Source organism: Lissotriton helveticus, chromosome 12 (assembly GCF_964261635.1).
Source record: "Lissotriton helveticus chromosome 12, aLisHel1.1, whole genome shotgun sequence".
Lineage (NCBI taxonomy): Eukaryota > Metazoa > Chordata > Amphibia > Caudata > Salamandridae > Lissotriton > Lissotriton helveticus.
In genome coordinates, this window is record NC_136073.1 from 808,892,212 (window position 1) to 808,919,508 (window position 27,297).

General features: G+C 45.5%; 1 protein-coding gene across 2 annotated transcripts in view; it reads left to right on the forward strand.

The window, feature by feature from the left end:
• Positions 1-27,297, forward strand: part of ASH1L (ASH1 like histone lysine methyltransferase) — a 709,056-nt gene that overhangs the window by 546,138 nt on the left and 135,621 nt on the right. For both annotated transcript variants that reach the window (XM_078670708.1, XM_078670709.1), the window contains exons 17-22: positions 5,438-5,590; positions 6,433-6,487; positions 6,593-6,725; positions 10,688-10,936; positions 11,358-11,444; positions 24,087-24,177. In XM_078670708.1, the coding sequence (XP_078526834.1) occupies positions 5,438-5,590; positions 6,433-6,487; positions 6,593-6,725; positions 10,688-10,936; positions 11,358-11,444; positions 24,087-24,177 (768 nt within the window). The remainder of the gene's footprint in view (positions 1-5,437; positions 5,591-6,432; positions 6,488-6,592; positions 6,726-10,687; positions 10,937-11,357; positions 11,445-24,086; positions 24,178-27,297) is intronic.

Genomic DNA, 27,297 nt, shown 5'->3' on the forward strand with positions numbered 1-27,297 from the left:
ATTGTGTCGATGACAACCACGTCAACGACGACTACCACTTCGACAGCTTCCAGCCTGATAGTGACAACGGTCTCGACGACGGCCCTTTCCTCGTCAACGGTTCAATCTTCATCGCCGGCGGCGACCTCATCGATGATACAGAATGTGGCAATTTCTATAAGGAGACATCACACTACCCCGGAAATTACTTCTTCAAGGAAGGTAACACCCCTGCCTCTTCCTCTCCTTTTGGAAGTGGAGTTTTCAGAAGATGATGACGGCCCTTATGGTGATGCAGATAGCCCATCTCAACTGCATGTTAAGTATCAGGACTCGGATTCTGAGGAGTATTACATGGAGCAGCAACAATATGTGCCGCAATACAGGTCTCAGGATCAATATCAGCAGGACATGGTCTGCATGCCATCTTTCCTCATTACAGACCTCCAATTCATGCTGTTGGACTACAGGAGGAGATTTCCAACTCAGTCCTCCGGCCAAGAGACAAGGCAAGTACCTCCAACTCAGCTTGCTTCTCCGGTTGCACTGCAGCCTCCTCAAACTCCAGTACCGGAGTTACTGGAGCCGCAGCAGAATGTGTTCACAGTCCAGGATGACACATCTGATGATGACCAAGGCACTATAACAAACCCGGACAGAGAATGGATGATTACATTATTCCGAATCCCGCCTCTCCCGCTCCTGATCCGGCAGATTCTCCTCCAGCTGATATCGGCGGTTTTCACAATTTAATACAGAGAGCTTCTAAGTGTTTCAATCTGCCCATTCCATCAGTGCAATCGGAATGTTTTTTGTATGACTTCAAAGAACTTTACAGGAAGTCTGCTTGTTCTATTCTGATCGTGGGCTCGTTTGGGATGAGGGGAGAAAGGTCATGAGGTCACCGGCCACTGTCATGCCCGTGCTTCCTCATCTGGAAAAGAAGTACATAGCCCCGCTTGTCTAGTCAGCCAGCCGAAACCGGATTCTGTAATTTTACAAGTAGCCCAGAGAAAATCAAAAAATCTGGCTGCACCTCTTACCACGTCACCTGATAAAGAGGGAAGACGGTTAGATAATGCTGGAAAGAAGTTCTCATCCATGTCCAGCCTCCTGGTCAGAGCGACTAATGCCTTGGCTATTCTGGGACGGTATGATCGCCAGATGTGGTGCGATCTATCTCCGTATCTGGACCAGCTGCCCGAGGAAGCTAAGGCCGAAGCCAGGAAGTTCTTGCAGGAGGGGGAACGTTCCTCCTCCGAAAAAATTGACTGTGCAACGGACATTGCTACTATGGCTTTCCGCTCTCTCGCAGGGGCAGCTGTCCTTCGACGAAAAGGCTGGCTTCGTGCTACTTGGTTCCGTCCAGAATAAGATCCTGGATCTTCCTTTCGACGGTGAAATGCTTTTTGGGAAGCACATTGACGATGCGCTGCAAGATATAAAGAAGGACACGGAAACTGCAAAGTCCCTTGGGACTCTGCAATACCGCAAGGTCCCTTTCTGTGGAGCGAAAGGTAGAGGTTTTTCATCATAAAGCGGCTGATACCAGCAACATCGCTATTCCTCTTACTTGCAGCCTTCTCAGTCTTACAGGCCACAATATTCACGACGACAAGGCCAGTCTTCTTTCTTTCGATCATCATCTAGAGGACGGCAAGGGCGCCAAGGGAGAGATACCTCTAAGCGCCAGTAGCGGCTTCCCGGCTCTTTCTTCTGTTCCTTTGTCCCCTGTAACACCAGTTGGGGGGCAGGATATCCCAATACTTCGACAACTGGCCACTTATAACATCAGATTGGTGGGTTCTCAATATTGTCTTGTCAGGCCATACACTGGAGTTTCAACATCAACCACCATCCAAAGCCCCTCACGCCACCGAATCCAAACATCTACGCCTAGAAGCCCACAAACTACTTCTCAAGGGGGCAACAGAACTGGTTCCCCTTTCCCAGCGGGGCAAAGGATTCTATTCCCGGTTCCTTCTCGTTCAAAAGACTGTAGAAAAATGGCGCCCATTTTTAGATCTGAGGGAGCTAAACACCTATCTCATAAAGCTCTCTTTTCCGATGGCATCCTTATAGGACATTTTACGTCTCCTCAATCCAGGAGATTACATGGCCCCCCTGGATTTCGAGGAAGCATACTTCCATGTTCCCATCCACCCAGCCCACAGGACGTTTTTACGCTTTACAGTAGCCAAGAGCCACTTTCAAATTAAGGTTCTGCCTTTCGGACTCAGATCTGCACCATGGATATTCACAAAGGTCTTAGCCCTGGTCGCAACGTTTCTCAGAAAACAGACTCTCCAGGTCTTTCCTTACCTGGACGACTGGCTAATAAACGCTCCATCTTATCACGCAGCAGCAAAGGCAGTCGAAGCATGCACTCAGCTCTTCCGTCACCTGGGTCTTCAGCTCAACAAGGAAAAGTCAGTCCTGTGCCCATCCAGGTCAGCCAAGTTCCTGGGAGCTATTCTGGACACAACTTGTTGCAATGCATTCCCATCAAAAGAAAAGGCAGACAAAACTGATGGCCTCTGCCCGTCGGTTGCAAAAAAGAGGGTCACTTTCAGTTCGCCTCTACAAGTCCCTTCTAGGATCGATCTCGTCTTGCATTCCCTTAGTTCCACATTGCAGACTGCGAATGCGCCCCCTCAAAGAGCAACTGGATTTGCAGTGGCGCCAGGCAGAAGGCTCTTTCGACGACAAGATCACAATAACTCAGCCTATGAAAGAAGCAGCCAGCTGGTGGACGGTCAGAGACAATATCTCTCAGGGTCTCACCTTCACGGTTTCCTAGCTCCTCTAATAATTACAACGGATGCCTCTATAGAAGGCTGGGGAGCAGTATTACAGGACCTTCAGGTGAGTGGCCTCTGGCTGCCCCAGCACCACCTCCTCCACATCAATCTGTAAGAACTCAGAGCGATTCGTCTGGCCTTTCAGGCTTTCCTTCCGCGAATCTGACGATCACCTGTCCTGGTCCGTCCGGACAACACGACGGCCATGCATTATGTAAACAAGCAGTGAGGAACAAGGTCTCGTCTGCTATCCAAGGAAGCTCAGGAGCTTTGGGAATGGGCTATCCATTATCAGATATCTCTTTCAGCGGAGCATCTTCCAGGTGCTCTCAACAAGACGGCTGATACACTAAGTCGCCTCAAGTCGGTGAGCCACCAGTGGGAATTAGACCAGCACACTCTGGAAAGGATCTTCAATCTCTGGGGCACTCCGCCCATAGATCTCTTTACCACTCCACAGAACAAAAAATGCTGACTCTACGCAAGCAGGGAGCACCATCAGGGATCATTGGGGAATGCGCTTTCGATGGCCTGGTCAGGAACCTTTGTTTACGCTTTTCCTCCGATTCCACTAATTCCAAGGCTTCTCAAGAAGCTCAAGGCGGAACCCTGCAGGATGATTCTGTTGGCCACGGCGTGGCCCCGCCAGTTTTAGTTTATGGAGCTTCTCCTACTCCTAAGATCACCCAATTCATCTGGGCCCAATTCCTTCTCTGTTGGCGTTGTCCCAGCCAAGTGGTACACCCGGATCCGAGCTCGCTTCAGTTAGCAGCGTGGCTCCTGAGCACAGAGAATTTCAGAATCTAAATATCTCGCAAGAATGTAGAGAGGTGTTAGCTCAGGCCCGTGCACTAAGTACAAACAAAACCTATCGCTGGAAATGGAAGCGTTTCTGCCTGTGGTGCCGGCAAGAGAATATTCATCCTTACTCTTCTGCTCCTCATCAAATTTTGCCATACATTTTGACTTTGGCGAAGTCAGGTCTCGCTCATTCCTCTATAAAGGTGCTCCTGGCAGCCATTTCTAGATTCAGATGAACTTCTTCTGGACCTTCCCTCTGGTCGGCAAAGAGCGTGAAACAATTTGTGAAAGGTCTTTTTAGAGTTTTCCCACCAGTTAGACCTCTTCCACCTCTGTGGCAGCTCAACTTAGTCCTTACTCAGCTGATGAGGCCGCCTTTTGAACCTATTCATAGGGCGGACCTTAAATTCCTCTCATGGAAAGTGGCCCCCCTCCTCGCTTTAACATCAGCCAGGAGGGTAGGTGAACTGCACGCTCTCACAATCAAGGATTAGTTCTTACAGTTACCTGTAACTTTGGTTCTCCAGTATTGGCAACTTTCATAGATTCCTATGCGCCCACCCTCCTCCCCTGGGAAAGCTCAGCCTCTAGCATCTTCTCTTATACTGTTAAACAACGGCTACAAACATCTGAGGCTCTGAGGCTCTCTCAGAAAGGTTCTATGGGGGGAGGCTGTTCTGATTGGCTGTTCATTGTTTTTGGTCTCTTTTACAAAAAGAGATGGATATGCTACACAATGAGATGAGGCCTAGGCCTTTTTCTTTTTTTGTACCTATTGCTATTGTATTTTTTATTTACCGAGGACTCCCATTCCGACGACAGGGAATGATACAAGCTATGGGAGTCTGGTCTCGGTCCTGTGGTACCGACATCTAGTAGGGACCACAGGATGCATTAATGCCTAAACAACTATCCCACCTTCAACAGTCCCTTCATGGCGGGTCAGAGATAGTTCCTCTCGACCACCGCATGTATGAAGGACTGAACCCGCCATAAAGAGACCGTTGAAAGTGAATAAAGATAGCTCTCCTGCGCTGCGCTCAGGGCTGCCCAAAGAGGTTCTTGAAAAAATGGGTTTGGGGCGCCCACCATGGGCCAAAGACAAAGAAACCATCTTGGACTGCTGGCTCTCGCTTTTATCCTTTAATGTTCCTTGTGATTTTCTTTAGGAAGGTATTTATGGTATAGACATATGGCATATCCAAACAGAAGCAAGGTTTTCTTTCCCATTCTTGATGTGGCAGCTGTTGCCTAAATGGAAATGCCCTTTACAGCAATATCTTCATATTTATTATGTAATGTAATGTATTGCGACTTATATAGCGCACGTATCACCCGAAGGTATCAAGGCGCTTGCTTAGGGAACCCGTCCTGGTATTCCCCTGTGAGATACCCCAGCAGGGTATCCACAAGGTGAAAGCCAGGCATCCCGCCGCGAGGGGCCGTAGTGGAGATTAAGCAAGCTATTGCCCAGAGTCGCAGAGTGTGACCCCGTGAGTCGAGTAGGCACCGGAGCGAGAATTGTTGAGTCCGTGGAATTTTTTAGCCCGAGACCCGCCGAGGTGGGGAATCGAACCCTGGTCCACGACCGATCTCAGCTTCCGGGTCTGCCGCCTCTAACCACTGAGCCACGCTTCTCCACATTATGTTTCTTTAACTTGCATGATATGACTTGTGACAGAATTAGTTGAATATTCTGTTCCTGATGATAGCACATGTTAAGGATTCCAAATTTTGAAAATTCCAGATTTAGATAGCTCACTCTTAAACTTAATAGAAAATCAAAGGAGAATCATACCAGTTTTGCATAGAAATAGTCCTGATAATGACATTCAGTGTTCTGTTGTTTATTTCAGATGTCTTCATGACCCAGTTCTCAGCACTGCAGACATCAAGGTCGGTACGCACTAGGCGGTTAGCAGCTGCTGAGGAGAACATTGAGGTGGCCCGAGCTGCACGCCTGGCACAGATCTTCAAAGACATCTGTGACAGTATCATCTGCTATAAAGGTGAGTGACCCCCTTATCCTAGCCTTTCTTTATCGTCTTCAAGCGCCTCTCTGTCTGCCAGGTAGTCAATTATCAGTGGTGTGAATTACACACCAGGGTTTCCGATATAGCATTATCCTATAGCCTCTTGCCATACAAGAACAACAATCTGCTTTCCCTTTATTGTTCCCCAGACTTTAGCCTACTATTACGTGTTCAAGCCTTGCTAGTTATGTCTCGCATATAAACTACGTCCTTCACCCAGCATTTCCACACACAGCCTGATACTCTTTGTTGTCATCAGTGAGCTTTCCTTTTCCCAGTCTCATTTCCATGCATTACCGGACCTTTTGCTCCCCAAGGTCTATATTTTTAGACACTCCCAACAGCCACTCCTTTCCTGCCCATAACTTTTAGAATATGAATGCCACCTCTTTTTCTAGTTAGCCTTTATATGCTACCTCATTCCCCAGTTACTATTCAGCACAGATTTCCACTTCTCCTGTCTAACTCTTTTTCAGTCTGACACATACCCTAAAATAGCTTCACATGTTAGACTTGCTTTCCATGCTTAGTATTCAAGTGTGAGCAATCAGGTAAGAAGTTTGTTTGAATCACCCCAAACCCTACCACACAGTGGGTCAATAAATCTGTTCAACTTCAGTCAAGCAATTGTGATCAGTCAAATGAGTGATACATACAATTATTAAGCATTTGTTTTGTGAGTGCCTAAAAAATAAACTATGGATATTCCAGTGCACTCTCTGAAACTTTTAATGTATATCTCCAAATACATAGTTTATTATTGAGCGAATTAACTCCTTTGCCCAGAAACTTCTTGTAGCTCTGATCTTCTTTTTTAGATTCCTCAGACCAGATTCTTGCTGCGCCTTTGTTGAACCTTCCACCCAGAAAAAAGTAAGTTGCTCTTTTCCTCTGGTGATGTTTGGTGAGTTTTAGTTTGATTTTTTTTAAGCAGTTTGACCAAATATTAATACTTCTTTTTTTTCTGCTTGTTTTAAGAAATGCAGAATATTACGAAAAGGTCTCAGACCCACTTGATCTCATTACCATCGAGAAGCAGATCCTGACAGGCTACTATAAATCCGTGGAAGCCTTTGACACAGATATGCTGAAGGTTTTCCGTAATGCTGAGGTAAATGTGTGGTAATTTGTGATTCTGGGGACTTGATGCTGGGTTGGATTGGTGAGGTGGGTGTAAGAAAGTGGCTCTATATATACTGGACCAAAGTAAGGTACAGTGTGTATAGAGTCCCCAATCCCTAGAGGTCAAAGTCAGACATGACCTTACTCTCTAAAGTGGTAGCTTGGTCGAGCAGTAAGGCAGTATCAGAGGACAGTGTAAAGCATGTGTTGTACACAGTCAGCAAAAGGTTTCACACACTCAAGAACTGAACTCTAGGCCAATTGTTTTTATATCAAAAGATATAGTGGTTTTATTTTAGAACCAACAGGTATCAAAATATACTTTTCTCAATATGAGTGACTTTAGGTAATTACTTTGCAGAAAGGCAATAGACTTGGTAAGTACAATAGCTACTGGGGTTTCAATAGGATTTCTAAACACAATTTAACATTGAGCTCAATGGGTTTTTCTACATAAATGCAATTGGTTACTTTAAGGATTACTTTTCTAACCACAGGACTGGATCCTGGATTCAGTCCTGGGACCTAAACTGTAAACAGTTAAGTAAAAGCGTTTTGGTTACAGTTGTAATTTTCAAAGAATATAAATGTATTTTCAAAGTTGACACTTAAAAACTTTTCAGTGAAAAACTAGCAATGTTATCCTGTGGAAGGAAATTCAAGTCACAGGTAAAGTAGGTTCTTGTTACTTTTGTAATCCAGTACTGGACTCCTAGGTTCAGCACTGGGACCTCTACCCAAGACAGGTAAGTATTTACGTTTCAGTATTTGGTGCGATTTTTAAAGAATATTTGTAGTTTGCAAAAATCGACACTTAGAAAAATTTCACAAGAAAAAACAGTCAATGGTTTTCTATGGAAGAAAATGCAGGTAACTGGTAAGTACAGTTAAGATTACTTTTGCGGTTCAGTACTGGGCTAAAAGGTACAGTACTTGCTTCTCTCCTGATCACAGGTGAGTATTTCAGAATTCGTTATTCGGCTGATTTTAGATGAATATTTTAAAGTTTCAAAACTCCAAGTAATTTCAGTGAAAACCAGTCAATGTTAGCCTATGGAAGGAAAGTGAGTTATCGGATTTTAGGTAAGTACTCGACTGGTGGAGTTAAGGTTCTGGGCATAGACTCAGGGGTCTTCCAGGGTCGGGAAGGTACAGTAGTTACACCCTCAGCTGCACAGGGGCAGCCGGGTGCAGAGAGAGTAGGCCCAATGCAATCCAATGGAGGGTAGGGGGCCTTTGGTTGGTGGCTGCAAGCAAGCAGGCCACGCGGCTGTGGGATCTGAGCTCCTGGTCACTTACTCAGGGCAAGTGGGGAAGTAGAGTAGGATAGTTGTTGCACTTCCAGTGGCACTCGGGCGGCTGGGTGCAGGGTGCTTTTGAGCCGTCGGGCGCTCAATGTTATCTGAGAAGTTTGGTATCAAACTTCTCAGCACATTAAACTCACACTGTTGCCAGTGTGGGATTTAATGAAAAATGTACACAAAGGGCATCTTAGAGATGCCCTCTGAAAAACGACCAGCCTCTGGTGGGTTCCCTGACTGGTACACACCAGCCTGCCACCCCAAGACATGTTTCTGGACCCCTAGGGTGGGAGCCTTCGCTCCCTGAGCCCAGAAACAAAGCCTTTCCTGGGCAGAAGGCTTCACACCTCCCCCAAGCCAGGAAGAGCCATTTGTGGTAGGGGAGCTTCAAAGGCCTGGCAGCCTGTCTCCCCTCCGTTTCGGTGGGAAGACAGGCATGAAAAACTAGCCAGGTCTGAAGGTGTGCCCATCTCTACCAACTCCACCCCTCAGGTGGGGAGGCAAGGTGAAGCCCACTCTTCAGTGCCCGCTATCTTGCAGATGGCAAGCACTTCCCAATCAGGATTAGGGATTGTGCACACTCCCCCACTTGGGGTGAGCACACCAAGGGTGTAGTCACCTTAAGGTCAGTAGCCCTTTGGCTACTGACCTCGAAACCCCTAAAATGCCCCCTAAATGCAGTATTTCGGGGGCAGCACTGAACCAAGAAAGCAGATTCCCGCAACCTAAGAAGAAGCAGGACAAAAGAAGACGCCCAGCAGAGGAGACTGCAGAGAACAACTGACTTTGCCCCAGCCCTACTGGCCCGTCTGCAGGTTCCAGAAATCCTGCACCACAAATCATCTTGTCCTGCGGCCAGCGATCTCCAGAACCCCTGAGAGGGTTGACTGCCTTCAACAAAGACCGGATCTCCTGTCAACAGCAGATCTCTTCAGAAGAAACAACAAAGAAAGACTCGGAGCCTGCTGAGGAAAAAGCAACCCGACGCCTGGAACCACCTCTGCACCCGTCTCCTACGACCAGAGTTCGAGTGGCCTGTCGGTCCCAGCGAGGTCCCCCAGCGCTCCAGAGTCTGAGTCCACCATGGGTTCACCCATTCAGGACTCCCTGACGTCGCCTGCAGCCTGTGCACGGAGACTGCTCCTACCGCGAGTGGCCTGGTAAGGTGAAATCCGACCTCAAAAGACACCCTGCATCCAGTCGCCCTGCTCCCTGGAGAAAAGAACCCGTGGTGCACCTACGTCCCGAGCCCTTCAACTTACCTGCACAGCTGTTGGTTCCTCCCGAAAGTCTTCCTGGACCGAGCCTGCAGCTGAAAACCAAAACCAAAAATCCCCATTGAAAACAACAGGGCACCCAGCGCAAAACAGCACCCTGAACTCAGCCGCTGTTGCAGGTGCACTTTGTGTGCTAAACCGGATCCCCCTTTGCCCTGAGCCTAACACAGGAGCTTTACTCCCATAACCTTGTGGCGTGCTTGCCAGCAGCCACCAAACGGAGGCCCCCTAATTCCCCATTGGATAACATTGGGCCTCAGCACTCTGCACCCAGCCACTCTAGTGCCGCTGAGGGTGTAACAAGAGTCCATCCTTGACCCTGGGAACCCCTGAGTCTAACCTCACAACACCAACTCCCACAACCAAGTACTTACCTTAAAACCGATAACACTATTTTCCTCTGTAGGATATCATAGACTATTTCCATGTGAAAGTGTGGAGTTGGAAAACTTCAAGAAATTCTTTAAAATTGTACTATTTAACAAAAACGATTTCACTTACCCATTTACAGGAAATGCCCCAGAGTAGTAGCCAGGTATACTACTCAGTGTAAGAAAAGTAATCTCACAAGTAACGTACCTGTAACTTTACTGGCAAGCCCATTGAAGTCTATGTACTGTATTTACAAAGTATTGCATTCCTCTGAAACCATACTGTAAGTCAAAACAAAGTGCATATAAAATTACAATTCAAACTGTTTACAAACTGCATTACTAAACTGCATTACTACTGTAAAGCCTGTGTCAGGCTTGCTTGGTTTTAGAAAATAAAATACCTAAAAGAATATTGTTTATACAAAAACAATTGGTCTGAATTTCAGTCTTTGAGTGTGTGAATTCATTTGCTGACTGAGTGTGTGCGACAAATGCTTAACACTGTCCTCTGATACTGCCTTACTTCTCGACCAATCTACCACAAATAGAGAGTGAAGTGCTATCTAACTTAACCTCTGCCTACCTTTGGGGTTTCACTGGACTCTGTGCACACTATACCTCACTTTGGTAGGGTATATATAGAGCCTGCTTCCTACACGAGGCCATCACTTATCTTTAGAGAACATGCGCATATTACACAATTGTTTTCATTCTGTCTATAGGAGTTTTATTATAAACTCAATATAGTCATTGTATGATTTGTGTTTTATACCTGTTGAGGCTTTTTGACTAATAACAATAGTGAAATAGAAAGGCCATGCCTCCTCAGAATTTGTCAGTGCCCAGAAGTGTAAGCCACCTGACCCATAGCTGTTTCAGGAATGAGCTTCTTCCAAATATCAATGCCCCTTAAATATTCTGGTATCACTGCTTCCTTTATTGAAGTTCATCAATGTAGCTTGATACTTGTCCTTATTTCCCTGTTTTCTTTTTACCCAGAGGTTTTATGGCAGAAAGTCCCAAGTCGGACGTGGCGTTTGTCGGTTGAGAAAGGCCTATTACAGTGCCCGGCACGAGGCCTCCGCACAGATTGATGAGATTGTGGGGGAGACATCCAGCGAGGCTGACAGCAGTGAGATATCCCTCTGCGATAAGGACAATGGACATGAGAAAGATGACGATGTGATCCGCTGCATCTGCGGCCTCTTCAAAGATGAAGGACTAATGATACAGTGTGAGAAATGCATGGTGAGGACCAAGTCACTCATGTTACAAATTAAGTCTCTGCTTTCTGGTAAAAAATGTTGTACCACTTGCACATAAGACACTTAAAAATGATTTTTGGTCAACTTGAGCTTGACACCCTCAGAGCCTGGCTTTAGGTACCTAGGTGGCAGAGGCCAACATGGACATTTTTTAAAACCATAATTGATGTAAGGCTACAGGTAGGAGTGGAAAAAGAAAAGGAGTCATCTTATGTGCCATAGGAATCTGCAGTGACTGATCAATAGCGATTGAAGCATGCGTGCATTTTCTACTTCCTTCTTAACTAAATGCTGTTTCATCAACACCACTAGGAGCTTTGGCAGCTTGAGAATTTAGGATATGCAAATACCCGTATGTTACAATATGATTACAAAATTTAAAATACTTTTGCATTTCATTACAGGTCTGGCAACACTGTGATTGTATAGGCGTGCACTCTGAAGTTGGCCACTACATGTGTGAAGAATGTGACCCGCGGCCAGTGGATAGGGTGAGTCTTCATTGTTGTGGATTTCAAATAGTATGGTTCTCCTCAATTGAGAAATCTGGGCGGTGGAGCTGCTGACCATTCTTTACTTTGCAACATCGCTTTAGTTTAGGGGTTATATTATGTGTTTCTCAGCATATCTGATACTTTTTGTGACATAAAGGAGAGTACTTTTTTCAGCGTAATTAAAAATGAAGATTCTCTAACATTAGAACTTTAATATATTCACATGCTTGAATCATTCCTAGTTGCCGGGCTGGGAATCCCCAGTACATTAAAATAGCAGTATACAGTATAAAATGTCCATAGGCCTAAACCAACATTGTACATTTAGTAACACTTCCACCTCGTTTAAAAGTATCCAAATGTCAGCCAATGAGAATAAGCTCTTCTATTATCCCTAGAGGCCACCATAGCTCAGATTACTACTGCACGTCATGCGTGAGGGAGTCATTTGACAGTGCTCTGCTCTCACTTTTCAGTAAATCTAAAATCTGTTTGTTTTTTGTTCTGCCCTGGATTTGAACCACGCCCTGACTTCAGTTCTGAAATACTGTGAGTTGTTTTTAGGGAATATTCTATTAATTGTTGGACCAGGGAGAGGTTTATATCTGACAGTCAGTTGTCACTAACTGTCACCATGAATGACGGAGAGAAGGAATCTCCTATCAAACTCTGTTCATCTTGTGGGCACATGAGATTTATACTGAACACCCGCATTTTCATTGCATTTGTCTTTATCTGAACCATAAGGCATCAAGATGTGATATATGGAAGTCTTTTTCCACTATCACTCTTGAAGACAGTCAAAGGAGGTTGGCGTTTTTTCTTACGGATGAACAGAATGTTCGAGGCATATGAGCTGTAGATCGCATACTTTTGCATAGATCGCCATCTGGTATTGGGCTCGAATGTTTACACTTTGTTATTGTGGAAGTCTTTGTAGTCACAAGATAGGTGACTCCTCTTTTGGTTAGTAGTGCGCATGGACATCGACTCCATCTCCAGATTGTTCTTTCCGCCATCAGGTTTGGATGTGATTTGCTGCGCTCCGGGACGGTGTAGTTTTGATTCCCCTTCGACGCGCAAAGCTCTCACCATTCAACGGTATTGTTTTGATCGCGATCTCTCGACGCGTGTCCAGTTCCAAAGAGAATTTCGAGTCCGGTCGCCGACGTGGGCCGTTAGGCCGATCGGCACCATCAACCAGCATATATAAAGGACTCCATTAAATAAATGCAAGTGTGGGGCTAAATTCCCACACACAGATCTCCACGAGGTCTGCAACGTTTGTCGGTCTCCAGAACATGAGTCAACATTGCCAGGCCTGTGATTCTTTCAGGTCCAAGAAGACTATATGTGATCGCCGGGCTCGACGTCACGAAATGTCTAGATCAACCGTCTCGGTGCTAGACAATATCTTCAAGGCAGGGCCCGACGATCCGGAACCGGAGACAGGAGATGAACAGGCCAGCGTCTTCGAAGCAGACGAATCGGACTCAGAAGACCAGTTGTTTACTCCAGGTCAACAGAGTGTGAGTACTGACGTCGACGCCCCTGCCCCGAAAAAACAAAAGACTCTGATAACACCTTCACCTTCGGGTCTGGGTCGACACCGTGACAATACTTCAGAAGCCCCGCCTCTGGCTCCAAAGCCGACAAAGCCTTCAGGCAGCTCGGGATCGAGCCAGCCACATCACGGTGCCGAAAAAACGTCTTTGACACTGAAGCATAAGCCCAAGGTACCGCCGACACCAGACTCTTCGGCACCAAAACCAAAACCCAAGGTACCAGAATCTTCGGCACCGAAGCAAATTCAATCCAAGACTTCGGATCCGAAAAAACAGCCTAACTCTTTGTAGTCGAAAACCCCACCTAAGCAGAAGGACACAAAATCCCCTCCTAAAGCTAAGGAAGAGAGGCCAAAACACCACTAGGAGCCCAAGTCCTCGGCGCCGAAAAAAGACAATGGATCCAAGGAACTTATCCATCCAGATCCACCGGATCCTATACAAAAGACACTCCATATTGACCCCATTACCGGACAAATCACCTCTATACCACCTAAAAAGAGGAAATTGGACTCCTGAGATACCCTCAAGGAAAAAAGACTCAGCCACCTCACCTATGAGGCCTTTTTCTCCACCTCCACAGCTTCCATCCATTATACTTTCTCCAGCACACTCTCCAGTACCTCCTCTATCACCTGCACCACAAGATGATGAGGAGGATTTAGGGGTTGGGGATGAAGACATACACCCACCACATCATGATACAGATTCTGATGATGACACCCACAGTATCCCACCTCATGACTCTTGGGAAAATTATAATGTCCCAGATGTACCTGAGCCAAATTTATACCCCTCCAGACGACAACGTAGGGTTTGCGCAACTAATAAATAGAGCCGCACAATACCATGGGTTTCAACTCCATTCAGACCCACTGGAAGAGGACTTTTTACTAGAGGCATTCTTGCAGCCTCAAAAAACAACAAACACCCTCCCTATGCTCAAAGGGATGATTAAACATGCCCCTGAGGATTTTAAAAGACCCTGTCAGAGCTACAGTGCTCAATCCTAGAATTGAGAAAAAATACAAACCAGCTCCAAGCGATCCAGCTTACATTAAAAGTCAACTTCCTCCAGACTCATTAGTAATGGCAAATACCCACCAGACAAAGAGTCTAAACTACTGGACGCATCAGGTAAAAGAGTTGGGTCCCAGGCCGCAAACTTCTGATGTATCGCCAACTCACAAGACTTACTAGCGAGGTATGACAGGGCTCACTACGATGAGCTTGAAAATCTCATGCAGCTTCTTCCAGACCAATATAAGACCAAGGCAAACAATCTTATACAAGAGGGAAAGTTAATTACAAATACCATTATTAAATGTGCCCTGGATGCAGCAGTTAAAGCATCTCGCACAATTAATACAAGTGTGTTACTACGCAGACATGCGTGATTATGCATATCTGGTTTTAAGCAAGAGATACAGTCTACCATCCTCAATCAACCCTAGGATCAGGAACACTTGTTTGGGCCTACTGTGGACACATCTTTAGAAAAGATGAAAAAGGACACAAACAGCCAAATCTATGGGGCTCTACAAGCAACAACTAGTAGAGGTTCCTTTCGCCGCTCCTCTTATAGGGGCGCCTCCAAAACAACTGGCACAGAAAACAACTCTTCCACGTACAAAAGCCCCACTCAAACATCCCCTAGCAGAGGATATTTTAGAGGGACTTACAGGGGCAATAACAACAGAGGGAAAGGACGTGGTTCTAACACCTGCAACTCCCCCACCACAAAACAGTGACTTCCCTCCACTCCGGTCGGGGGAAGACTATCACAGTTCCAACCTGTCTGGAATTCCATCACCACAGACAGGTGGGTAAGACAAATTATCCAGTATGCTTACTTCCTGGAACCTACTTCTAACCTCCCCCCCCCGCACCACACACACACACACACTTATACCTCCCAGACAACATCCAATGTCCACAGAACATCTAATGCTTCTCAACAGGAGGTTCTCTCTCTCTTGCAATAGCATGCAATAGAACCGGTTCCCGTACACCAACAAGGTATAGGGGTTTACTCCCTTTATTTCCTCATTCCCAAAAAGGACGGCACTCTCAGGCCAATATTAGACCTCAGACTGTTAAACCTGTACATACAATCCCACCACTTCCACATGATCACGTTACAACAGGTCCTCCCGCTGCTCCAACAAGGCAGCTTCCTTGCCACTCTAGATCTCCAGAACGCCTACTTCCACATTCCTATTCACCCTGCTCAGAGGAAATACCTACGGTTCGTAGTGGACAGGCAACATTACTAGTTCAAAGACCTTCCATTCGGTGTCACAACAGCACCTAGAGTCTTTACAAAATGACTCACGGTGGTAGCAGCCCACTTAAGAAGGAATCCTGTGTTTCCTTACCTAGACGACTGGTTCATAAAAACCAAGTCGTGCACCGATTGTGTGCAAATGACATACAACACAATCCAGCTGCTACACAGCTTACGATTCACAGTAAACCGCGCCAAGTCAAATCTCCAGCCGTCCTACACCCAACAGTATCTAGGTGCAACAATAGATGCTTCCAAAGCTCTTGCATACCCCAACCCAATCAGGATAGCCAGTATGCAAGCCCTCATAACAAAATTTCAATCGCAACACTCACTACCAGCTCGGGTGTTCATGCAGCTAATCAGTGGCGTCACTAGGGTTGGTGTCACCCGGTGCGGGTAACTCATGGTGTCACCCCCTCACGACTTACCGTATGGACCTCCTCCGCTCCGAGTCCGCCAGTGGACAGAGATGGCAAATATATATATGTTCATACAGTTTCTCTTTACTGCGGCATGTGATGAAATCACAGAACCATATTTTCATCTCATGATTGACTGTCTCTTTCACTTTAAAATCTGGTTCCTTTCTTCTCTTTGTGAGCACTTAAAAGGTGCAGCATGAATGCTCTATTTTCTAACTGGTAACCCCATAACGCCGATTTTACCTCCAACAGACCAGAAACCCAAAAGAGAAATGGCACAGCCAGTGTACCCAGAGAAGCAGGGCCCCAACCGAGGGAATGACCAAAATAACAAATCACAAGTCAGCAGAAACACAAATCCACAGCCAAAAGCACAGGGACATAAAAGCTGCCACTGCCAGGATGGACAATAAGGCAGCAGGATGAAGACCGGCCAGCAAAGAGGACATATTTAAGCCGAAGCAGTTCACTTCATAGTATACGTATGAAGTGAACTAACTGTGAAGTGAATCACCTGCAAGTGAAGTGACGAGTTCAAGGAAAGGCCTGGCCTGCTCCCTGCCTTGAGCAATGAATCATGCAGCCGGCCGTGTGCAACTGCAAGCACAATGCACCGCCCGAGTCAGGACTAGCCTAGGAGGCTGGAAGTGCGGGGCCGGACACAGTCTTCTATTTATTTATGCGTTTTTATATAGCGCAGACTTTACCCAAAGGCGTCAGAGCGCTTCACAATAAGAACAGTAATGAAACATGAGGAGAAAATTACAAGTGAACAAATTTCAAAAGCAAACGTTAAGTTACAAGAGGCAAAAGTGACGATTGTGAGCAAACAAAATACATGAGGTTGCAAACGGTGCATTACAGGAGGAAAAAGTGACATGTGTGCAGGTTACAAGTGCTTAAAAGATAAACTATGACTGAAGGCAGGTTTTGAATTTTCCAATCCCTGAATGTAAGAGCTTCACATCCACTGTCTTAATGCCAGATGCCTTATCTACACGAGTAATTAAACTAATAAAAGTGTATAAAAGCAATTACTAATGCGTCTTAATTACTAAAGGAACACTTTTGTGAAAAATGTACTTATACCTTGCAGTTAGCATGCAATTCCTTAAAGATGGTTCATAATTCATTAAGCAGGTATATTACAAGGATGGTAACCTGAGACCTATCTCACTCAAGAATGTCTGCAATGAAAGCAGTAACTCGCTGAGCTTCCTACGTAAAATATAAATCTGTGACCTGCATGGTGCATGCTTCACTTTGCAGCTGGGACATCACATTATCTCTTTATACTTTGTATGAGTCAGGCCGGCCTGTAACTAGACTGCATACAGATGTCGCCAGCAAGTGTATTCATCACCAAAGTTATCTTACAGCTAAAAATATGCTTTGGAATTTGTTGGGTAAACAAAGATCTCTGCACGAGGTGTCTACAGTAGTCTAATCCCAATAAACTATTTTAAAGTGAACTTAAGTCTGCTCGAGAGAAAACAAAGTAGGTATAATACTGCAATATATGGTAGACAGTGACACTCAAGCACAACAAACGTTACATAGGCAATGGTGGCACACTTGTGCAAGTATCTAAAGCAAACAAAATGTAGGAGGTAGCAAACAGTGTGTTACAACAAGAGAAAAGTGACGTGTGCATCATCATGTTACAAAGGAGTACCAAACGCAGGTAAAAGGATAATACTGCAATGGCAGACACTCAAACACAAGAACAAACGTTACGTTCGTAGGCAATACTGGCACTTGTGCAATGAGATGTGCAAGTATCAAAGCAAACAAATCGTGACTGCCCAAGCCTAGGAAGGAAGAGAAAGCTTAGCCTGGTGCACCCGCCCGAAGAGGGCCGTGTTTTCATTTGTGGCAGGAAAAAATGTAGTGAATCTGAGTTCATTTGTGTGCCACTGCACTGCCACACAAACTTACTTAGTTCATAAGTATTCTATTATAAATAAAATATGTAAATGATATTATTTCTCAGTCTCACCGTCCCAAATTTGAGGAGAGAGACCACCGACCACGACGGCGCTCCGCTCAGCTCGCGAATCGCGATATCAGACAGATGGTGGTGACATCGCAGATGATGTCGTCTTTTAATTAACCACCGCGCCCACACTCTCCCTCGTCTCTCCGACCTCCAGGGCGGGCGCGTGACCGCGCCGTGACGCGTCAGCAGGTCAGTGCGCACAGCGCGCGGGGGCTGTTCCAGGGCCGTCATTGGTAGAGCTAAGATTGACGGCCCTGGGACCAAAGTGCTGGCCTGGGTAGTGGTACGCCGCGCGCATCCGCATCGCACCACCAGTGACGAACATCCCTGGTGCGGTGCGTGCGTGGCGCGGTGGGGTGTGCGCTTGCACTAACAGTGTCAGTCAGTGCACTACTACACTGTGCGCTTGCACTAACAGTGTCAGTCAGTGCACTACTAAACTACACTAGTGACCAGGCACTCAAAGCGCTAACTAACTAGATTGGTGTCACCCCAGATGGGGTGACACCCGGTGCGGTCCGCACCCCCCGCACCCCCCTAGTGACGCCGCTGCAGCTAATAGGAATGATGGCCTCTTGCATCTTAATCGTCCCTTACGTATGACTCCAAATGTGTCCACTACAGGAATGTCTAGCACTACAGTGGAACCAAGCTCAGGGTCAACTTATAGATCTGATGTTTGTAGACAGCCGCACATATCACTCTCTGCAATGGTGGAGCACAAAAAATCTTTCCAGTGCTAACAGCGGATGCATCGCTCACCGGCTGGGGAGCTCATCTCTTAAATCACAACATTCAAGGTATATTGACCCCTCAACAGAAACTCTTTCATATCAATCACCCGGAGTTACTGGCCATATTTCTCGCCCTAAAATCATTTCAGAAGCATCTCCTAGGCAAAACTGTCCTAGTCCGAAGGACAACATGACAGCAATGTACTGTATACAAAAACAGGGGGGGGGGCACACACTCTCTGCAGCTTTCACGCCTAGCACAAAGCATTTGGAGATGGGCCATTCCTCAAAAGATATACCTCTTTGCAGAGCACCTCCCTGGGATACACAATCAAATTGCGGATCTGCTCAGTCGTCAACAACAGCAGTTTCACGAATGGGAACTTCACCCGCAAGTTCTTCATCAGTTTTTTCAAATGTGGGGCCACCCAGACATAGATCTGTTTGCCACTCATTTAAACACAAAATGCCCAAGATTCGCCTCCAGATATCCACACCCACTGTCCAAAGGCAATGCGATCTGGATGAACTGGTCAGGCAGATTTGCGTACGCTTTTCCGCCTCTCCCGCTCATTCCATTACTGGTGCGCAAGCTCAAACAACAGTCTTTCACAATGATCCTCATTGCGCCAACATGGGCCCGACAACCATGGTTCAAGAAACTGCTGGAACTCATGGAAAAGATTTGTTGTTTATTGAAATAACAACACCATCAATCCACTAGATGCTTCAACTTAAAACATTATTTGTTATCTCCTGCATTTACAAATATGTAATCTGGCATATACATCCATACGATTACATCTTGCTGCTATCGCAACTTACTTACAAAACAGACAACACTTGTCATTGTTTAAGGTGCCTCCCATCAAAGCTTTCATGGAAGGCCTTAAAAGGATAATTCCTCCCACAGTTCCACCCTCTCCAGTATGGAATCTAAACATTGTCCTAACAAGGCTCATGGGTCCCCCATTTGAACTTTTACATAAATGTGAGTTACAGTTCCTCACATGGAAGGTAGCTTTCCTTGTGGCCATCACATCTCACAGAATAGTGAGTGAACTTCAGGCATTAACCATACAGGAACGATTTTAGCAAATCCATCACAACAAAGTGGTTCTTAGGACAAACCCTAAATTCTTACCTAAAGTAATTCCCACCTTTCACCTTAACCAGCCTGTTGAGCTCCCCTTATTTTTTCCTCAACCAGACTCAGTAGCTGAACGGGCTCTTCATACGCTTGACGTCAAAAGAGCTATTCTTTACTACATTGAAAGGATAAAAACTTTCAGGAAAACGAAACAACTTTTCGTAGCTTTCTCACCACCACATAAGGGCAATCCTATATCAAAAGCTGGAATTGCCAGGTGGATCATTAAATGCATTCAAATATGCTACCAAAAAGCAAAGCGAACATTATCCATGCCCCCTAGAGCGCATTCCACAAGCAAGCTATGGGCATCCATGGCATTCTTAGGAAACATCCCCATGGATGACATTTGCAAAGCTGCAATATGGTCTACACCGCATACTTTCACAAAACTCTATTGTGTAGATGTGCAGACAAAACAATAAGCTTGTGTGGGCCAGGCTGTACTAAGAACACCTTTTCAAACTACTGCAACACATACAGGTAGCCACTGCTAATGGGATAACTGCTATATAGTCTATGCAAAAGTATGTGATCTACAGCTCATATGCCTCGAATGGAAAATGCTACTTACCAGTATGTATCTGTTCTTGGCATGTAGAGCTGTAGATCCGCCTACGCCCACCCGCCTCCCTGGACACCTATATATGTTGCAGTACTATCTTACTTAGATATATTACACATGGACATCTTTTCTATTTCTAACTAACTCCATCATCGCCCTTTATGGCAAAAACAATCTGGAGATGGAGTCAATGTCCACGTGCACTACTAACCAAAGGAGGAGTCACCTATCTTGTGACTAGAAGGACTTCCACAATAACAAAGTGCAAATGTCCGAGCCCAAGAACATATGCATACTGGTAAGTAGCATTTTCCTTTCCCCTTCCATTGGATACTCCCTTCAGGGAAGGAGTCTGTGAAAAGTGCCACTCCAAGCACTTCCACGTAGGCAGTACAAAAAAACTGTGTTTTTTTGTGATTTTTTTTTTTTTACAGTTCCCTGAACTCGATTTGTTTGGTGCAGTGCTTGCAGCCACCTCATCAAGTACTGGAAAGAGAGTGTTTAAGCATTATAAGGATCAACCCGTTTTTAAAAAGAATACATTATATAAAGCCTTAACTTTAAAGGTATCGTCATCAGCAGTGACACTGTCTACGGTGACACCATTGATGTTGACTTCTCTGCCATCACCCATAACCCTGACATCGAACCTACAGTCGGCGTGGGGTTTCAGGTCAAAGAGCCCAGGCAGGATTCAGCAGCACTGCCTGCCATGGACCACTATCTGTCTTAGGACCCTGGGTGAATCTTCTTTAATATAAAGGCCTGGCAGGCCACAGGCCATCCATAACTGGTTGGTAGAGATGGGCATAATGATCAATTTTTTGCCCCCTAAAAGCCCCTTACATGCCTAAATACACCAATCCCTAAACCCTTAACACCAATCATCACCTTACATTCCACCCATTGCAAACCCTAAAAAACTTCCTGCCCTTAAATTCATCCCATCCCCAATGCCTAAAATGCCTCACTACGCTTAAACTCTACCCATATCTGAACCCTAAAACATAAACTGTATCCACCATGGGACCTTAAAAACCCCTCACCAACACTAAACTCTTCCCCTCTGTGAACCCTAAAAACCCTCAACACCCCTAAATTCCACCCATTCCTGATGTCTAAAAAAACAAAACTCACCACCACTCAACTTCACCGAGCCCTGAATCATCTCACCCCTACACCCCCTCATCACCCATACGAGAACACAACAACCCTTCCCTACCCCTAAATCCAAATTTGGATTTTTCCTTAAAACTGTGTTACCTTAAAATTGGTTTCCATGATTTGGTTTCCTCCAGTTTGGTTTCTCAGTTTCCGTTTTCCATTAGTTCACACACACACACACAGCAACATTTTGCAGTGCTTAATTTGAGCACATGGTTGCAAGTGGGGCCCACCAACACTCATTTTTGGGGACAGGCCCTTATTTTTCCTCAACAGACTTTAATGCAAACTTCTGCTTACTTCCTATCCCATTTCTTGTTTGATTGCACCAATAGCATCGCACCTCCACTGACCTCTCCTCTTTTGATTTGTGTTGGCTTGACTTTTGTTGTATTTACCTGGCACTAGAAAACTTCATTACCACTTTTCATCTTTTTTGCTGTGGATTACAAGTGGGCTCACACTTGCTTTTTGTATCGATTACACCATCACTGATTGTTACACTCACACAGCTTACTTTGGTCTGCCTGATGTAAATGTGTAAATATTTACCTATGTCAGTTTCCAGCCTTAAAAAGGCAACACACCTACACCTAATTGCATTTCTAAAGTTTCTCTACAAAATCTCTAGCATCTTGGCTTCTTTGTAGACCATTATGGCTGTACTTGCAACAATCTGTACTTCTGGATACACCATCAGCTGCCTGTTTTTTTTACTGTTATTGGTGCATTTTTACTGTTGCCACATCTGTACTTAAAGACATTTCTCCGCTATACAGATAAAGAAGGTATTGCAGGAGGCTGGGTGTTTCCTGTCCCGGTATTGTCAGCCACTTGCATGGCCCATTTATAGCATGGACAAGTAGGTTATGATCATGTATCACATTGTTTTGGTGCCAAGTATAGGCCTTTCAGTGTCTATTTTAAAGCCTGCATTGCCTCTGTCATCCACTAGAGAGCATTGTAATGCAAGCTATAAAGGATTTGGATCCCTGTTGAGGGGCCTGCTAGTGCGTTGGAGACTTACATACAACGCCGTAGAGGCAAAAGCCAGGAATCTAATTCAGTACATAAAGACATTTTGCCGGAAGCAGGTTTTTTTAGGTATTCAAAAAAATAAATAGGAGCAAGGCTCATAAAACAAAATACATCTAAGAAGTCAGTAGGATTTTCTCTCTTCTGACTGAATCCGACTACCCAAATATATTCCATTTTACTAAGGTCTACGGAATGTGGATTAATTTGAATACAGTAAAAAATTCAGATTATTTGTTTGGAAAAGCAAAACTATTGTGGGTCACAGATGGCCGTTCCTCTAAAGCATTTATAGAATATAGGTAGACAAGTCCTTTGGACCTCTTGGCTGCTCCTTTAGAGCTCTTGGCTGCTTCTGGGCCATTTTATACCCTGCTCATACTTACTCACTGTAAAAAAGTGACTCTTTTGCATGGCTAGCCCCCGCTTTTTGCCTGGTTTTGATGTGGTTTCAAATGTTGTGCTCAGGGTCCCTGCCAACCAGGTCCCCAGTGCCAGTGCTCCTTACCGAAAACAAACCCCCAATTGGTACTTCTGCCTCCTGTAAGTACCTAGTAAATGTTACCCTGGGTACCTGGGGCCTGGAAGCTGAAGAGGGTCTCTAGGGGACCCCCTCACTGGGACCATGGCACTTCCCTTCCAGCCTTCATGCCCCTGTGAGGGAGAAAACAACAAAGTTGACATGGCGCCCTGCCTGGGTGTCATGCCAGCTAGCACTGGCTGGCAGTATAGGTAAGTCACCCCTCTGGCAGGCCTCACAGCCCTAACGCAGGGTGCACTATACTCCAGGTGAGGGCACAGCTGCATGAACAGATGTACCCCTACAATATTGGGCACCAATCTCCCAATTTTTTAAGTGCAAGTGAAGCAATAAAGAGGACATGGGCTGGAAACTCGATAACTAGAGCTCCATAGCACCATGATGGCTGTTCTGAATATAGGAGTGTTTGGTACCAAACTACTCCTTTCAATAAATCTACACTGATGCCAGTGTGGGATTTATTGTACCATGTACCCAGAGGGCACCTCAGACGTCCCACCCAGAATCCCTACCAACCCTGGTGGGGTCTCTAACTGGCTGTAGGCAGCCAGCCACCACCAGACATGTTTCTGGACCTCTGGGTAGAGAGCCACTGATCTCTGGGACCAGAAAAAATACACATCCTGGGCAGAGGTGCCATGCCTCCTCTCACAGGATGGGCCACTGCTTGAAGAGGGAAAGCTTCAAAGGCCTGCTGCCTTTGTAATGTGACCCCTAAAGCGGTGGCTAACCTGTAGTTGTTGCATTTATCTGAAAAAGTGTTCTAAGTACTGTCTGACCTACATTAGCTTGTTGTCTCTCTAACACATCTACACAATAGTGCTGGTGAATGTGTGCGGTGTAGACCAAGTTGCAGCTTTACAAATATCAGCTATGGGGATTTTTCCTAAGAAAGCCAAGCACGCCTCAATCCGCATCGGATTGAAAGGACCCCAATGATGAAGCATGTCACCAGGGGGAAACTCTGGTGAGTGAGGGGACTCAAAGACATTTTTCTTTCTTGTCTGAACAAGACTGTTAACTCAACTTGAGTTGGGGTCTCACGTCACCCTAGCTAGGTTCCTAGTCCGGTATTTTGGTTTTCTGTGTCCCCTCCATTATTTAGTCTTTGTCTCTTTGAATACTTCATGTTGTTTGCAAATGTTTTTCTAATATATTTTCTTTCTTTTGTCAGGAGGTTCCCATGATTCCTCGACCCCACTACGCCCAGCCTGGTTGTGTTTACTTCATCTGTCTGCTGCGGGATGACTTGCTGCTACGTCAAGGTGTGTGTGTGCATGTATACATATTTTTCTGTGAATTTAATTTTCTTTATGATGTATTACTTTTTCAACCCCCTTATGCTCCGCACAACAGGGTTTAAGCGAAGGGTCTGGCCTGATCCAAATAGCTTTGGAACGGTTAGATCATCCTGATGAAACTTTGCAAAAAAAGTACATCCTTGCTTAGTTCTTCGTGCCGCTCAAGTTATGACCTAAAAATAAAGGTGTCCTACCCGTGCCATTCCCCATTTTAACTCCAATAGGTTCCTTTGTTACTCAATAAAGATGTGACTCATCTGAAATAACCCTAACTTGTATGCAAATGGCACTTTACTCAAGGAAGTGCTTTTACTTGGTTTGGTGTAAATCTGTTGTAATTTCCAAAGAAATTAGCATTTAAAAAGTGTTCCAGTCTGCGCATCAAGAGGGTAAATTTTGAAGGTTTCGGGACCATTAATTCACCAATCTTTTGTTTAAAACAAAAGGCATACCAATCGACTTGGGAGACTTTTCCTCCAGTTGTCCAGAGCAGATTTCCATATCCTACAGCTAATTAGCAGGTTTCCCTTGCTCGGATTGTCAGACAATCACAGAAATATTTCTGTTGCCAGCGCCATTACCAGTCTTTGTGCATAGGCCACTTTGTTGTGAAAAAGAAAAAAGAAAAGGTGTAAAGGGCCAGGTGAACGTACCCTAACTTCAAGGCCCATAACGGGGAGTGCGTCTATGTGATCTTACCAGCAATAAAATCAATATAAAAAATATATATATTCTTATCACTGTACTCACAGAATGTATCACAGTAAGCAACAACACTTAATGCACAGCATAATTAAATAGCAACGCATACTCAAACCAATAATGTCTCTTTCGTAGTGTTATGGGTAAAATGATATTTAATCCCATATATTAGATTTTATATATAACATTAGTAATTGCTTCTCTTCCAAGGGATACTCATCAAGAGTCATAAGCACTGAATAATCCCTGCCCACGTGCGGGATCCTGGAGCATATATACAAATACACACATATGTGTATGTTTAGTCAAACAAGTACAGAATACTTCCAAAATATACATGTATACATCCATAAATATGCAGCCTAATGTACTTCAAATAGGCTAATATGCCAACATTACATGTTTATTTTTAGAAAGAGAAGATCATCCCTAATATAAACACTGCAACAGAGAACATACACTGTAATAGTGTTCCAACACAGCCCTTTATTTTCAGAAAAAAGGCAAGTAATAGCAGTCAATTAGCTCACAGGCTGCAAATGTCACAGTATCAAAAAAAAAATGCCACCCTGCCTTTAAGGATTCCAAGAACCTGGACACCATGCCTTTAAGACCTCCAGGAGTCCCTGCGCCCACCATGCACCACAGGTGACAGGTCAGTTCTTTTTTTCAGCTCCTTCTGTGAGGATCCTGGAGCTTGAGCTTGTAATTCTTTTGCTTTATCTAGTCAGAAAGAGGTTTTTTTCTCCCTAAATTCAACATTTTTGACTGCTGAAAGCTGTACTCAGTGATTTTCTGACTAACTAACAACTTTTTTTCTGTCAGAAATCCCAGCTTTAGTCGATAAATGTCCTTCCTGTGGAAACAAGCAAAACCGGACCCACACTCTGTGTGCATAGTCTGTTTACCAGTTTCTCACAGTCCTGAGAAATGCTATTACTGCCAGCATTTCTCCAAGAGAACTCTCAGTGACAAAGAAAAGATAAAACTTCATGCTTTGCTGGAGAGAGGAAAGGGTAATTCCAAAAGTGGCCTTGGGAGTACTCCTGCTCTCAAAGAGCCCCCTCTCAAGAAGAATGCAGAAAACGGCATTGATCTAAATCTCCAGCGTCAAAAAAGAAGCCGATCCCTGAATGTTCAATGTCGAGAAAGCAGGCAAGGCACTCGTCACCGTCGAGGGACAGATCGCCGTCGAGACGACAAGAGCCTCCGTCGCCGAGAAGTAAGTCGACGTCGAGGCGTGCTACTTCGGGATCGAAGTATGCTGGCCATGAGAGACCAGGACTCCGTCGATGGCGAAGCACCCGTCGCCGTCGAGGCACCTGTCGTAGTCTAGATCCTCGCCTCCTTCTCAAAGGTCGGCATCGAGCGGTTTTACAGCTAAGACTCTGCCGTGAGCTTAAGACTGACAGCGTCAAAATCTCCATCGCAGTCGAGGCGTTCGCCGTCGAAGAAGTCGGCGTCGAAGAAAGACCATAGACAGTCGACGTCGAAGACACACTCCCGGTCCAGAGGACAGTCTACATTGAAGGGACCGACGTCAAGGACATCTTCGCGGAGGCGAGGGTCCTCAAACATCTCGCCGCAGGTCGACATCGAAGGCAGCACAATCAGTGTCGTCGGCAAGACATCGCCTGAAGTTGATAGACAAAGGACCTGCGGTAGCTTCTGAAGAAGTGCCAGAAAGACCCAGATCGACGTCAAGGACGCATTCTACATTGAGGGAAGCCTCTCCGTCCCCTGGCATTAATATCATCCAGGTTACACCCGAGGGATCTCCGGTTCAGGGTGAAAAGACTCCTCCTGTCAATCTTTCTCCAAGATGGCTTGAAAGCATGCGACACTGGAAGGTTCCCGGTGCTGCAACCGGTCGTTGAAGTCCGGGCTAGGATTTTTCCAGAACATATTCTCCCTCCAGAGTCTCTGGTGGACCTCCTCCTACTGCATCCACGAGAAGTAGGACCCAGAGAAGGGCTAGGTCACCATCAGTTTGATGCTCACGAGCTCGGGAGCGTTCACAATCTCGTCATTCTCCTACCCCGAAAAGAAAGAGACGAAGGTCACCTTCTTGGTCCACTTCCACAAGGTCTTCTATAAGAGACTATTCTCCGACTCTGTTTGCATCGCCACCATCCAGTCTCCCCAATTGACGACATAGGAACTTTTAATGAGGTCCTATGCAGAGGTGCCACCAAGCTAAACATTGGTATGTCCGCTCCGACAGTCTCTACATCTGTCATTTTTGAAACATTGCCTCATAGATCCTCAGCGAGACCTTTGTTACCCTTATTCCCAGGTCTTTTGCAACCAGCAATACAGCCTTTTCTTCACTTCTGCAACAGTGGGGTCAGTACCCTCCCTTATTTCCAAGAAATACAAAGC